We start from the raw sequence: 14277 nt of genomic DNA on the forward strand, positions 1-14277 counted from the left end.
CTGCATCAGTTGGCTTGCCTTTGGAGAGATTCGTAAGCTGCTGGCCTCTGCTTTTCTCTCTTCAGGTACGTCCTCTACCCCTTGGACCTGTACAATGACAGCGCCTACTATGCTCTGACCAAGTTTAAAAAGCAGTTCCTGTACGATGAGATTGAAGCCGAGGCAAGTGATATGCTTCTTGTGTTCCTGTAATCTTATTCCGAGAGTCCGGACTTTTTAAATCTGTAGCTATCAGCACAAAGTGGGTTGTCTTAGTCCACTCGAAGGCTGCTGTACCAAATTACCCCAGACCGAGTGGTTTATAAACAGCAGAAATGTGTTTCTCACTGTTGTAGAGGGTAGAAGTCTAGATCAGGGAGCCAGCACTGTTGGGTGAGGGCAACTTTCTGGGTCACAGACTTCTTCTCATAGTCCTTGCATAGTGGAAGGGGTGTGGGAGCTCTTGGCAGTCTCGCTCTCATTTTTTTTTTTTTAAGATTTTTATTTATTTATTTGACAGACAGAGATCACAAGTAGGCAAAGAGGCAGGCAGAGAGAGAGGAAGGAAAGCAGGCTCCCTGCTGAGCAGAGAGCCCAATGCAGGGCTCGATCCCAGGACCCTGGGATCATGACCTGAGCTGAAGGCAGAGGCTTTAACCCACTGAGCCATCCAGGTGCCCTCACTCTCATTCTTTTTTCTTTTTTTTTTTTAATTTTTTTTCCATTCTTTTTTTAAAGATTTTATTTGTTTATTTATTTTAGAGAGAGAGAAAGAGCGCATGCACACAACTGGAGGGAGGGGTCGAGGGAGAACATCTCGAGCAGACTCCACGCCGAGCGTAGAGCACAGTGTGGGGCTTGTTCTCACCACACCCAATCTCTTGGACACTTAACCGACAGAGCCACGCAGGTGCCCCGGGTCTCTCTCTTATAAAGCACTAATCCCATTCAGGAAGGCTCTACCCTCATGACCTAATCACCTCCCAAAGGCTTCATCATCTAATACCCTCACTTTGGGGGATTAGAATCTCAACATATGAATTTTGGGGGAACACACACATTCAGACTGCAGCAGTGCGGGATCAGTGACTGGTTCTGGAGAGTGATCTCTTTTTATGACTTTTTCTTTAAGATTACAATACGGTTGACACAAATGCTACATTAGTCTCAGGTGTACAACACAGTGATTCTACAACTCTGTGTATCCTGCTGTGCTCACCACAGATGAGCTGCCACCTGTCCCCATGCAGAGCTATTATAATATCATTCACTACACGGAGGGTGGTCTTTGCAAATAATGATCATCAAAAAGGACCCAGACCAAGAGGATGGTCTTTCTTTTTTCAAATGTATTAAGGGACAGCAGATGATGGAACTACATGAGTAAAATTAATTTTCTAATAGGTCTTTTATGGTTGAATTATTTGGCTAATAATAATAACAACAGCAATATCATGTATCAGTTTTTATACATTTACAACTTGCCAGGTGCAAGGATAACCATGGTAGAGAGAGACTTTTTCAATAACCTTTACAGCCATTTAAAGAGGAGTATGCTATTATCTGTTTTACAGGTAATAAGTCTTAGACTTGAAGTGGTCAGTTATTGTTATGCCAAGGTCACACAGCTTAGGGTGTCACTGGCTAGTCCTACTAGGACTGAAGAAACCATCCTTCCAACTATAAGCTGTTTATTAGAGAGTCACTCAGTAGCTTTATTTCTCTGATGGTCAGGATAAGCTAGGTTATGCTGCAGTAACAAATAATCACAAGTTCTTAGTACCTTGAAATCAAAGGCTTATTTCTCCATTATGGGTTGGTTGGGGACTCTGGTCCATATAGTCTTCAAGTCAGGACCCACATGGAACATTCACTAATTGCCGTGGCAGGGGGAGGTGTTCTTGGTACTTAAAGCTTCCACCTAGAAATGACACATGTCATTGGTCAAAGCAAGTCTCATGACCACACCTCCTTTTCAGAGAGGAGCAAGGAAGTACAACCCTGCCACGTGCAAGGACCAGAAGCACGAGGCCAATAGTAGTGATGGCTACCAAACTTTCTCAGTCTTGCCTTCTGGGAACTGGGTTGGTAGTCTTGGTTCGGCTTAACTGCATGGGACTATATAAACACAGACTGAGGCCCATTAGGTGAAAATGTCATAGAAATTCATGACATTCTTTCTTTCTTTTTTTTTTTTTTAATAAAAAATATTTACTTATTCGAGAGAGATCACAAGTACACAGAGAGACAGGCAGAGAGAGAGGAAGGGAAGCAGGCTCCCTACTGAGCAGAGAGCCTGATGCAGGGCTTGATCCCAGGACCCTGAGATCATGACCTGAGCTGAAGGCAGAGGCTTAACCCACTGAGCCACCCAGACGCCCCACATTCTTGTTTATAAAGTAAAGACATGAACGTTTCGCCACCAATTTAGTCTGACAGCTTATGTATCTCAAAGGAGATCTAGTAGAGATGCTGCTTGCTTTCTCTAGCCTCCGATTTCTATGGGAGTTAAAGATCTTCATGGGCCCCGATACAGATCTCTTCTCCCAAGCACAGAGTTGGGAAGAGAGATTCCAGGAGACCAGTGAATGGGTTTCATCTCAGCTCTGACAACTTCATGTTCTGACATGATCTTATATACTTGTGTTCTCCAGCAGGTGAAAAACAAAACAGATCTAGAGTGTCATGTGGCCAAGTAAGATTTTTAAAATAAATGGAAAGAAAGCACACAATCAGGCAGGCCCTGGGTAATATTTCGAGGGCATGTGGCCAAAGTACACATTGAGATCCCCAACTTGTGGCCTGCCCCCTTTCTCTTTCTATCCCCCAACTCTATCCTGCGTGACAAAGGGCTTCGTGTGCATGGGTGTGGATAGCCAAGCTGTGGCTGCCACCGCTGCCCACAAACCGTGGCCCCTGAGCTAACTCCTGACACCTGCCATGGGGTCCACCCTCAGGGGTGATCCCAGGTAGAATAGCAGACAGGCCTGGAAGGGGCTTGGGCTTCTGGGGCAAGGACTCTCAAGGCTTAGGGTATGAGTGGGCACCCCCACCTTGACTCGGTAGGTTCTTCAATTGGAGGATGGCCCAGTGGGGACCCTTGAAGCACAAAGTCCAGAGCAGAGGCCTTGGTTCCCTGCAGATGAGGGCAGAGCTGCACATAGCTCTGGGTTGCATGTTCAGAATAACATCTGGGGTGTAAAATCAGAGATACAGGAGCCCCTCAGATAAAGAATTAACTTTCTGGAGCTGAGAATTTGGAAGATCAGTCACCTAAATGGGCTCCGTTGGGCAGTCCCACGGCGCCCCGCACCCACGCAGCCCCGGCTCATCGAAGCCCCAGCCTTGGCTGCTTCTTGCCCTCTGTGGACGGTTTCGTTTTGATCCTATGTCCGACATGAACGTCTCACCCAAGCCTCATGGTCTGCCACCGATGTGACAAGTCGCTGAAATGGCACAAGCATCCTGTATTCATTAAGAACCAAACGTTTTTAATGAAACTTTAAGTTTGGAAAAAAGAGATTTTTCCGTTTCCAAGGACATCCGATTCTTCCTTGGTCAAGCAAGGGCAAATAGAGTGAAAGGGAAAGGCGAGGAAGTCCAGCAGGAGAGAGGATGGGTGGAAGGATGTGAGCGAATACAGGGTATGAAGAGCCATCTTGCTTCCCCGAGGAGGGCTATTCCCCAACAGCTCTTTGGACTTTGCCTTCTCTTTGCCTAAGGGCCTTGAAAGTGAGGGACCAAACCTCTTAACTTACTTAACTCCGGAATCTTTTTTTTTTTTTTCTATTCAAAGTGTCTTGCCCCACAGCACACAATACCACCCAGCAATCCCCTTGCGTCTCACGTATAATGTAAGCTAGACACGCACAGCTGACGTTCCTGCTTCCCTGTCCCCAGGTGAACCTGTGCTTTGATCAGTTTGTCTACAAGCTGGCGGACCAGATCTTCGCCTACTACAAAGCCATGGCTGGCAGGTACGAGGGTCCCGGGGCTGTGAGCAGCAAGCGTTCTCAGCCGGCCCCCCGTGAGACATGGTTTCCTGTCATAAATCCTCTCTCCTTCTTTAGCCACTGAGCGATCCTGTGGGCGATTCTGTGGGCCTGGACTGGGTGATAAAATACAGAAGAGAGGAAAATAGGCAGGTTTGGTGCTGCCTCTCATGGAGCTTACAGTTTAGGAGGGATATCAGACATTAATACAAACCCATCAGAGCACAACGAAAGTGAGGTTGCGTGCTTCCCACGAAGGAAACATTCATGGTAATCTGTGAATCTATGACAGTTAAACCAGAATTAGACGTTGGGGTGACGAACTAGAAAGGCTGTCCTGAGCAAGAATGGGTATATAAAGGCCAGATAGGAGACTGGTGAAGAAGTCGGGGTAAGATACTCTTCATGGGTTGGGAGGCTCATTGGTAGTGCCAGTATGTGTGGATTGAGTGAATTCCTGGGTTTCAAGAACCCATAACAGTACCGGTCAAGAACAACCTCAAAGTAGGTATCTCCCTTCTTACCTGAAACCCAATGTACAAACCAGTTGTGTCAAGAATAGTTACTCAACTGTCATAAATTATATTTCTTCCCACATGGGGCATTTGCTTCCTTTTGCTTTGACAGCTAGAGTTGGTGTGACATACTTCAGATAGGAGTTGATGTCAGAACACACCAGTTTCTGTTAACACAGATGCACATTGAGTGAAGTGAACAGCTCTTGATGATGGAAAGTACACAAAGCATGTACTTCCAGGGAAGACACAGGTTACACAGCCCTCCATGAAGTAGTCACTTAGCACGTATCTGGGTTGTATAGGATGCAGTTACAACAGGGCGCTGGGCTTCCAGTGTCTCTAAGATGATTCTCCTTTCAAATATGCTGTATACACAAACTCAGACTTGCCAAACCCTGGGTCTTTGCATACTGAGTTTACAGAATATTCTAATCTGAAAAAATGCCCCTGAATCTGTACTACTCCCTATAAGATCAGTGGTTTCCAAAATTATGGGGGGCTGGGCGAGATTGAGAGAGCTGAGGAGAGTCCCAGAAAGCACGTCAGGGAAAGAATGATCCAGGTCAGTGCTGTCCATTAGAAATGCAGTGGAACCACAAATGTGAGCCGCAAGTGTCATTTTACATTTTTTATAGTAGTCATATTTTAAAAAGGAAAGAATAATAGGTGAAATTAATTTGAGTAATATATGTTATATAATCTAGTATATCTAAAATATGGGTTCAACATGAAATCAATATACAAATTATTAAAGAGCTAGTTTTCTTGTTTTTTTCTAAGTCTTCAAAATCTAGTGTGTGTTTTATACTGCTAGCACATCTCCACCCAGACCCACCACATTGCAGGTGCCCGGTAAGATCCCGTAGCTGGTGGCCACTGTCTTTGCCTGATGGTGTAGGCTCAGATGACGTCACTTTCCTACCTAAAGCCCTTCAATGGCTGCCAGTGACATCTAGAAAAATCTAACTTCTTTACTGTGGTTGACGTCCCATGTGATCCGGCCCCCAGGTTAACTTTTTTTTTTTTTTAAGATTTTATTTATTTATTTAAAAGAGTGAGGGCGTGAGAAAGCACAAGCCAGGTAAGGGAAAGAGGGAGAGGAGGAGCAGACTCCCCACTGAGCAGGGAGCCCAAAAAAGGGTTTGATCCCAGGACCCCAGGATCACGAAGGAAGACACTTAACGATCAGAACGATCAGAGCCACCTAGACACCCCCCCCCCCGCAGGTTAATTTTATCAATTCATTTTTGCATCATGGTCTCCAGCATGCCTGGTCCTTTATGCATACTGACCAGCTTTTCTTTTCTTTTATCTGCCAGAAACACTCTTCCCCTCCAGATCTTAATATTTTCAGCATTTGGGAGTCCATCCAGCCAGACTGCTTTAGAGAGGCTTTTCCTGACCTCCAAACACTGAATGATCTTATTTTATTAGTTTCAGAGCACTATTACTCTGCAGTCTGTATCTCGGTATGAAAAGTGATAATAGTACATCTACAGAAGATTGCCATGAGATTAAAAATGACTGTGTACACGCAGGTGTGCGCCTGATAAGTCGTAAATGCTGTGCAGTTATTTCCTCTTCCTTGAAACTATTTTATTCCTTTATTTATCCAGTTACTAGTTTCTCTTCACTAGACATAAGCTCCATGAGGACGGGAACTTTGTGTCCCCGGTACCAGAGTATTCCCTGGGATATAACAAGCATGCACTCGATTGCTTTTTTGGTAAACGAATAAAAGAGGGAAGTGGTTCCACTTCTGTGTTGCTTGTCTTCAACTTAGAAATAATGCTTCATGTTGAGCTTTGTGGTTAAAAAGAAATCTGCATTTTGCTCTAATGCAAAAAACAGTTGTAATTGAAATACATAAGCTAGCGCTTCCTAGAGTAGACCCTCTGGTCGGAAATAGATGTGGCTGGGTGTCTGAAAACCATCCACGGTCATGTTTACTGGCCTTACGTAACTTTTCTCCCTTGCAGCGTCCTGTTGGATAAACGTTTTAGGGCTGAATGTAAGAATTATGGAGTCATCATTCCATACCCACCGTCCAACCGCTATGAAACACTGCTGAAACAGAGACATGTACAGGTACGGTTAAGGAAGCCAGAGGGCAAATGGGACAGGCTAGAGAGTAGCCGTGAAGTGAGCGGGGAGATTGGAGATCAGGACCGCATACTCTCCACCCCACATGCCACCCGTGTGGACTTCTGAGCTTAGGTGTGGCACAGCCTCAGTCTTATAAGCGATAAAGAGGCGTTGATATCCTGTGGTTCATGTTCTGGCTTCTCAGTCCACCTGCAGCTCACCTCTGGCTAGTCATGGCCACTAAAGCCTTTGTCTTGTCATAAGCCGTGGTTCACTTCCTTCCATGGGGGCTGCCGCTCAGAAACAAGTAAATCTCTTCCTGAGCAGGGCCCGCACGCTGGTCAGAAACAGGTAAATCTCTTCCTGAGCAGGGCCCACACGCTGGTCCAAGCGAAGGCAGGCTGCTTCGGGCTTTAAAATGAAGCGTGTCCGCCAAGCCCATGCTAGAAATCAGTTTGTTTTTGTGGAGTTGCTTTCTGTTCACATTTGACCCCAGATGTAGAGGCAATAAATGCTGCCAGGAGCTCAGACACATATTCCTGCTTTAAAATGTTCACGTGAGGCAGGCAGGCAAAATACGAGATATTCCCGCTGTCAGCCACGAGGAGCTGGTACGGCCTTGATGCCGTGACCGCCATGCTCAGGATGTGGGGCACGGGGTTTGTGGGGCAGACCCAGGTGAAGGGCCACAGCCGAGAAGTGCCCTAGGTGCAGAGGAAGGGGTTACCCTGGAAACCCTGGGCGTTTTCATTGCCGTGAGAAATCAAAGGGAAGTGGAGAATAATGAGAGGGAAGAACGTATCTTCACCTCTGTCAGCAGGAGGAGCTCAGTGCTTTCCCTCTGGCCTCTCAGGAAATCCAGCCATCAGTTCCTGTTGCAGCCAGAATTAGCCATAGAACATTAAATACTAAGAGCTTCAGGTGTGTACAAGGTGCCTGCTGGGGGGTCTTAGTCAGTTGGTAGACAATCTCCCAAAAGAGAAATAGAAAGAAAAAAAAAATTAAGACCCCTTTTGGGCACCTAGTAAAGCGCAGTGCCCACAGCGGGTACCGAGTAGATGTTTACTGCTATTTGCACAGCATCTGTGATGATGCCTACATGGGTGTGCCCTGGTGGGAATTAGCAGAAGTTCCATTTTCCATCCAGCCCTGCATTCTCATGCTTGTGTACTCATCCCCATAAAGGCCGGCAGTAGGCCCTTGCTGCTGGAGCTGCTACTCTCCGGTGATGGAGGTGGGGCACAGGATCGTTGTGGGAAGGACCTCATGGCTAAATTTAGGATGTCAACGTTGCATGGCGTGCCGGAGCTTGTCCTGAACCTTTCCAACAGTCTGGAGGCACCCTGTTTTTTCTCAGCTTCTTATATTTCAAACTTACAGGAGTTGAAGGAAAAACACAATGAATATATATATATACATATATATATATATATATATATGTATATATATATATATATACTCTACAGGCAGATTTGTGATCATTAATATTTTACCCAATTGGTTTACTTTCTCTTATATACATATTTTTTTCTTTCTCATGAATACAGTACAAAAAATAAAATAGTTAGGAATAATCCTCGGACACTTAGCCAAGAGCCATATATGAATATGCATGTGTATGTGTGTGTATGTGTCTAAAATATAGGTAAATAGTATATAAATATATAAATAGTATATAATATATATTATAAACATAACATATAATGAAATAGCATATAAATAGTAAATAAATACATAAGTAGTAAATAAATATAGCATATATAAATAATTTAAAAGAATACATATATATGTAACATTAAATTATATTTATGTTTTAAATATATGAACTCTTTTTCTTAACCATTTGAGAGTAAGTTGCAGATGTCATGACACTTTACCCATAAATACCTCAGGATATACGTCCTAAGAATGAGGGTATTATCTCATAATCAAGATAGAATGATCATACTCAGGATATTTAACAATACTGTTTTCTGCATAGAGTCCCCATTTGGCCCAGTAATGTTCTTTATGCTTTTAATCCAATTTCTTATGTTGCATTGCATTTAGTTGTCATGTGCCTATGAGAACCTTAAATAACTTCTCTCCCCGTCACTTCCATGCAGCTTTTGGGTAGATCAATCGACTTGAACAGACTCATTACCCAGCGCATCTCTGCTGCCATGTATAAATCCTTGGACCAGGCCATCAGCCGCTTCGAGAGTGAGGACCTGACTTCCATCGTGGTACGAGACTGGGGGCCCGTGGGAGTTCTGCCCTGGAATTCCTTAGACTTGAAGCCTAGTTGGAGGCGTTGCTAGCCTAGTACAGAGCTAGTTGAAGAGAAGCAGTTAGTCTCTTTCCCAGCTGAATGGAACGGGGTTGGGGAGGAGGGGACTTAAAAAGAATGAGAGTGATCTTAGTCTCCTGAGTGCCTTGAGATCTCTGACATGCCTAGCCCTGGGGCACAGCTGCTTGTACTTTGGGTTCCAAAGTCCTTTGGATTTCAGAGCTGAGCCGGTGCAGGGGAGGTCCTGAGAAGCTAGGGAAGGTTGCACACAGGGTGGGCATCATGGGTGTGCAGTATAGGGTCAGAAGGGCTCTGTGCTGGGTTGACTGCTCTGCTATTGTCATCTTGAAATCCTTAGTTTTTTAACAAGGGCTCCCACGTTTCCAGTTTGCTCTGGGATCTGGAAACCCTGTCATTGATCCTGATGCACGAGCAAGGAGCAGGCTCCCTTCATTGAGATGCTCTCTGCTCATTCTTCCTCTCCAAGGATTAGAATAAACTTGATCAACCAGTCCGCATCAACAGAAGATTTTAATGTCTCAAAAGCAGATGAGTGGGAGGAATGAGAGAAACAGAAAATCACCATGAGAATGCCACAGTGACAATTGTGGGCAAAATCCAGCAATGGATGCTAAAATTAGTAGGTGGGACTTTAAAAAGCACATTTTATGGTTCCTCTTGTTACAAGGTCCTTAGAGTAGTCATATGCATAGAGACAGAAAGTGCGATGGTGATTATGGGGACAAGGGTGTTAGTGTAAGGAGTTTTGGTTGAGGGAAATTAAGTTCTGGAGCTCAGTGGTGGTATGGTGGCACAGTCATGTGAGTGAACTGAATGCCACAGAGCTATACACTCAAAAATGGTGTCAGTGGTAAGTCTTCTGTTACTTACATTGTAAATATAAAAATATAAATATTTTTTAAAATGTAAAATATAAATGGAATTTTTTATAAAAATAAAAAATAAAAACATAAATGTAAAACTGACCACAATTTTAAAAATTACTCAAAAATTAAAAAAAAAACAAAGAAACAAACAAAAAAAGAAGAAGCTGGATTCTTGCATAGTCTCAAACTATCTCCTTCAAGATATTTATGAACTCCAAGAGGAAGATTAGTAATTTTACCGTGGGAACACCATCTTAACCAAGCATCAAAAGTCAACAACACTGGCAATAATCTATATTCATGTAACCCCTGCTGTGTATTCTTCTGTGGTATTCTTGCTGAAAGGCATCTTCTCAATCTAATCATGAGAAAATATCAGGTAAACCCCAATTAAATGGCATTTAAAAAATGAACAGCAATCCTCAAAAGCATCCAGATCATAAAAAGACGAAGACTGAAAAATGTCAGTGATTGAAAAAAGTCTAAGAAGACATGACAACCAGAAGCAGTGTGGGATTCCAAATTGAATCATAGAACAGAGAAAGGGACCCTCGTGGAGAATCTGGCGAAATCTGAGTAAGTTGTGTCATTTAGTTAATAGAAGGGGACCAATGTCAATTTCTGACTTTAAATAATTATGCCAAGGTTGTGTAAGCTGTTAACATTGGGGAAATTGGGTCAAGGATATGCAGGAACTCTGCTATTTCATTCACAGAAAAGTGAGTCTAAAATTATTTCAAAATTTAAAAAATTTTGTTTTTTAAATGGACAAAGTGGTTTTGTTTGTTTGTTTTTAAAGTGACTACAGACTAGGGCTCTAGAGTCAAAAAGACCTGGGGTCCCAGTCCTGGACCTGCTACTTACTAGCCGGCAATTGTGGCCAATTACTTAATTTCTACAGGCTCATTTCCCTATCTACATGATGGAGGAATATTAGAATCCATCATACAGTGTTTTTATAAGGATGACTCTCTCCCTTGCACTTAATAAATAACAGCTTCTGGAAAAAAAAAAAAAATGAGAAAAAGAAAGGGAAAAAAAAGATAGGAGCATAGAAATTTGGGGCTACAATGAGATATTCTCAGGGTGAATTTTCAGCAGCGTTTCCTACAAGGACTTGCCCCCATCTACCCACCTAAGTCCTGGGTCAGTTACTTTAGGAGACTTCCATATAGCGCATGATCTTCTGGGAGATTTATTTTAAGAAGTAGATTTTTCTTGAAAGGAAGGAAGGAACAGGTTTTTCTTTGTTGATGCCAGAATGTAAGCAGTGATCATCTCCCAGGGATGGGATTTTCTGTTTTCATCTTTGTTGTTTATCAGTAGCTTCAAGCTGTCCAGTAATGAATGGGTATATCTCATGGTTTGGGGTGTGTGTGGGTGTCCACAGCCTCTTCCCATCCCTTGAAAGGCACTGAATGTTCTTTTAGCTGAGAGCAAAATCAAAACAAATCAGGTGAGAACATCAGCCCCTGGGGAGGAGCCACTCCCTTCAAAGACCAGGAAGAGGAGACCCCAGGGATGCTCTCTCCTGGGAGGTCCGGAGGCCCCTACTGGCCTTGGCTGAGAAGCTTCTGCCTCTTCTGAGAAACGCCTGCAGAATCTGCTCCCTCAGCCCTTCCCTCCACCTTGGAAACTCCATCCTGAGCTGGGAAGGCAGCTTGATGAGGCCAAGCTGGGAGGGTGACAGAGATTTCTTCAGTCAGCCATCCTCATCCTACGCAGTCAAGCAAATAGATTCCCGGAGAGATCCGACACTGAATCTGAGGGCTGGCAGCTTGCAGGCTGTGTTTTGTTTCTGCTGCAGAGCACATGTGAAATTTTGAGCCAACATTTAACATTTGGAAGAATCTGAATAAAAGTGCAGAAGCTTTGGCAACCTCACACCAGCCTTTCCAGATGGCAGCGATCATCTAGAAATGACTAGACGATCTCGTCAGCCACGCTGTGCTCTCTTCAGCTTGCGGCCAGCCCCGCTGGCACACCTTTTTCCTGTGTAGGACCTTCCATGCCCCGCGGCACCTGACTTCGAGACCCCTGTTCTTCTCGCCCGCCTGGGGCTGCAGAGCTGGTCAGCAGTCCGGTGTGGCTGACACAGCTTTTCTGGCTCCTGTCCAAGAGCTCTCTCCACTCTTCACAGAAGTCGCCCCACCAAGTGTTTCATGTCCCCAGTTCTGCTTCTCTGTGTTCCCCCCAGTAAACCAGCTCTACTGCAGAAAACTGAGACCCTCTCAGAAGGCGGCTGAACCTCTCATGAGAGGCCTTTTCTACCTGCGCCAAGCTTGATGCCCTGAGCTCCACATCCTAGAGGCAAGTGCCCTCTTGTAATTTAAAGGCCGGAAGAACACCGGTGAGGCCAACACAAGGCTTGGATTACCTATCAGAAACCTCGATAGGATCACCTAACAGAAACTGTTGCATGGCGGGAGAAGTGGACCCATGTTTCCAACAGCCCCACATCAGCAGCATTGAGAATTCCCTCCTGCGGTCTCCCGCGTAAATGCTGACTCTCATTTGTGAGACTTAAAATCACAGAACATTAGAACAGAAACTGTTGCCTGGTTCTTCGCTGGCAGTTAATCTTCCTGGTAACACGGCTCCTCAGTGTGCACAGGACTCCGTAAAGTCATTGATGTTTACTCCATTTATTTTATATATTTCATTTTTTTACCCATCCGAAGTGAATGGGCACAGAGGGTCCGGCTTGGTAGGCCCCAAGAGACCGAAGCTGAGAGGTGATTCTGTGTCTCTGTCCTTCATCGACTTCACGGTGCACAGGGGCTGGAGACTTGCTCTTCCAGCTGCCATTCCAGAACTGAAATCTAGATTTTGACCTTCTTTTGAAAGACCGTGAGCGCTGGCCTCACTGAGCCCATTCTGAGGAGGCAACAGCTCTGTGGAGTTAAGTAGCAGCTCCACACTTGTCTGGCCAGACATTGTGCCACAGCCAGCAGCCCAGACCCCAGGAATCCCACCTGCCCCTGCCCGTCCCCCTTCCCTGAGCTGGCTGGCTTCCACAGCCGTCGAAGTTTGCCAGCTTCCATCCACTTCTACACCCCCAGTCTAGAGCCATAGCATCTGACTTTCAGAAGAACAAAGCTCCAAGGTTGGAAGTGTGTTCTGGGGCCTCCACCTGGCCACACTTGGGACCCCAGCCAGCATGGGGGTGCCTTGGGGTCGATGAGAACAAAACTGATTCCCTGGTGTGGGGCTGTGTCCTGTAACCGACTGTAGAGACCTGAGCTCCTTATCCCAGCCACTGAAGCTGGCCTTGTGGCTGTCCCACCTCCTGGCCGCCCTCTGGTCCACTGCCCTTGCCAGTGTTCGTGGAGTTTTTTTTTAATTGTCAGACCATCTTTACTGTAATCATCATTACTTTTCCAAGGGCTTTCTTAGCAAATTGCTTCTTTATTCCAGGCAGCTCTGTCCTAGAGGCCCAGACACATGTGATTTGAAGGCAGAAAACCCAGGATCACTCACTAAACTGTGGTCTGTGTTCTCTGTGTTAATTTGAACAAGTTACTTCACCCTCTGAGCCTCCTGTGTCCCCTCTATGAAACAGGAGACATCCTACCTGTCTCAAAAGAGGGCTTGACCACAACAATGTGGGAGTGTCCTGAGCCTCACAAAGGGGGACGGGTTCTCTCTCTGCACAAGACTGTGCTTTGATTCTTTTTCATAGCAGCACGACAGGGGACTAAAGCCAGCCCAGAGGGTTTCACCCTCCTTATACTTGCCAACGAATGCAGTGACCTGTTGTGTCTGCATATTGTCTGCTTTGCTCCCATTCTCTGCCTGAAGGCAGGGTTCCAAGCAGTCAGCCCACAGCTCACGTGAGACCTTGGCCCACGGCTTTCAGCTGCAACCTTTGCCAACTTGTAACCAACCCTGTGACCGGCAGACCCAGGAGGAATCCAAAGGAGGGGGCATTCTGCCTCCAGCTAGTTTTAAGAGTCCTGTAGTATACAGTGATTAAGGATATGGACTTCGGAGCCCAGCTTCCTGGATTTGGAGTCAAGTGATTCAACTTCTCCAAGCCTTAGTTTCTCTAATGCATTAAGGGGTTTCTTAAGCATTAAATGAGTTAAGACACATTAAGTGCCAAGGATACTGTTTGGTGTATATTAAATTGAACCACACAAAACTACTCCTATTCGATGGTATTTAACAAAAAAAAAAAAAAAAAAAAACAGTAATTTCATGTGGTCTGACCAAGTAGTAAGAACGTAACAGGTGGTAACTCTTATGATAGCTTTCTGCACAGCAGACATATAGCCCCTGGTGACGGCCAGGCCCACCTTCCTTTTGTTTACTTGCAACGCTGAGAAGCAAGCTTTTTCCTCACCAGTGTGGAAACTGGAAGACAAGTAGGCATGTCTCCACCCAAGGGGGTATAGACGGGTATCGTATGCGGTCTGTGGCCCTCTTCCCAGGCCAGGCGTGCAGCTTTCCTGCACCCAGTCTGGGGATCCCTCCTCTGAAGAGGGACATGTGGTTGCATGGTCTTCCGTCAGGCGTGGGGAGCTTGCCTGAGGGCTCTCCCCCGC

The 14277-nt window shown here is 45.3% G+C and overlaps 1 protein-coding gene across 3 annotated transcripts in view; it reads left to right on the forward strand.

Moving 5' to 3' along the window:
* The window catches only part of CYFIP2 (cytoplasmic FMR1 interacting protein 2), a 125480-nt gene that overhangs the window by 54672 nt on the left and 56531 nt on the right, over window positions 1-14277 (forward strand). For all 3 annotated transcript variants that reach the window (XM_059174150.1, XM_059174152.1, XM_059174151.1), the window contains 4 exons: window positions 66-162; window positions 3880-3956; window positions 6469-6577; window positions 8680-8799. In XM_059174150.1, coding sequence (XP_059030133.1) covers window positions 66-162; window positions 3880-3956; window positions 6469-6577; window positions 8680-8799 — 403 coding nt within the window. The remainder of the gene's footprint in view (window positions 1-65; window positions 163-3879; window positions 3957-6468; window positions 6578-8679; window positions 8800-14277) is intronic.

This window comes from Mustela lutreola, chromosome 5 (assembly GCF_030435805.1).
Source record: "Mustela lutreola isolate mMusLut2 chromosome 5, mMusLut2.pri, whole genome shotgun sequence".
NCBI lineage: Eukaryota > Metazoa > Chordata > Mammalia > Carnivora > Mustelidae > Mustela > Mustela lutreola.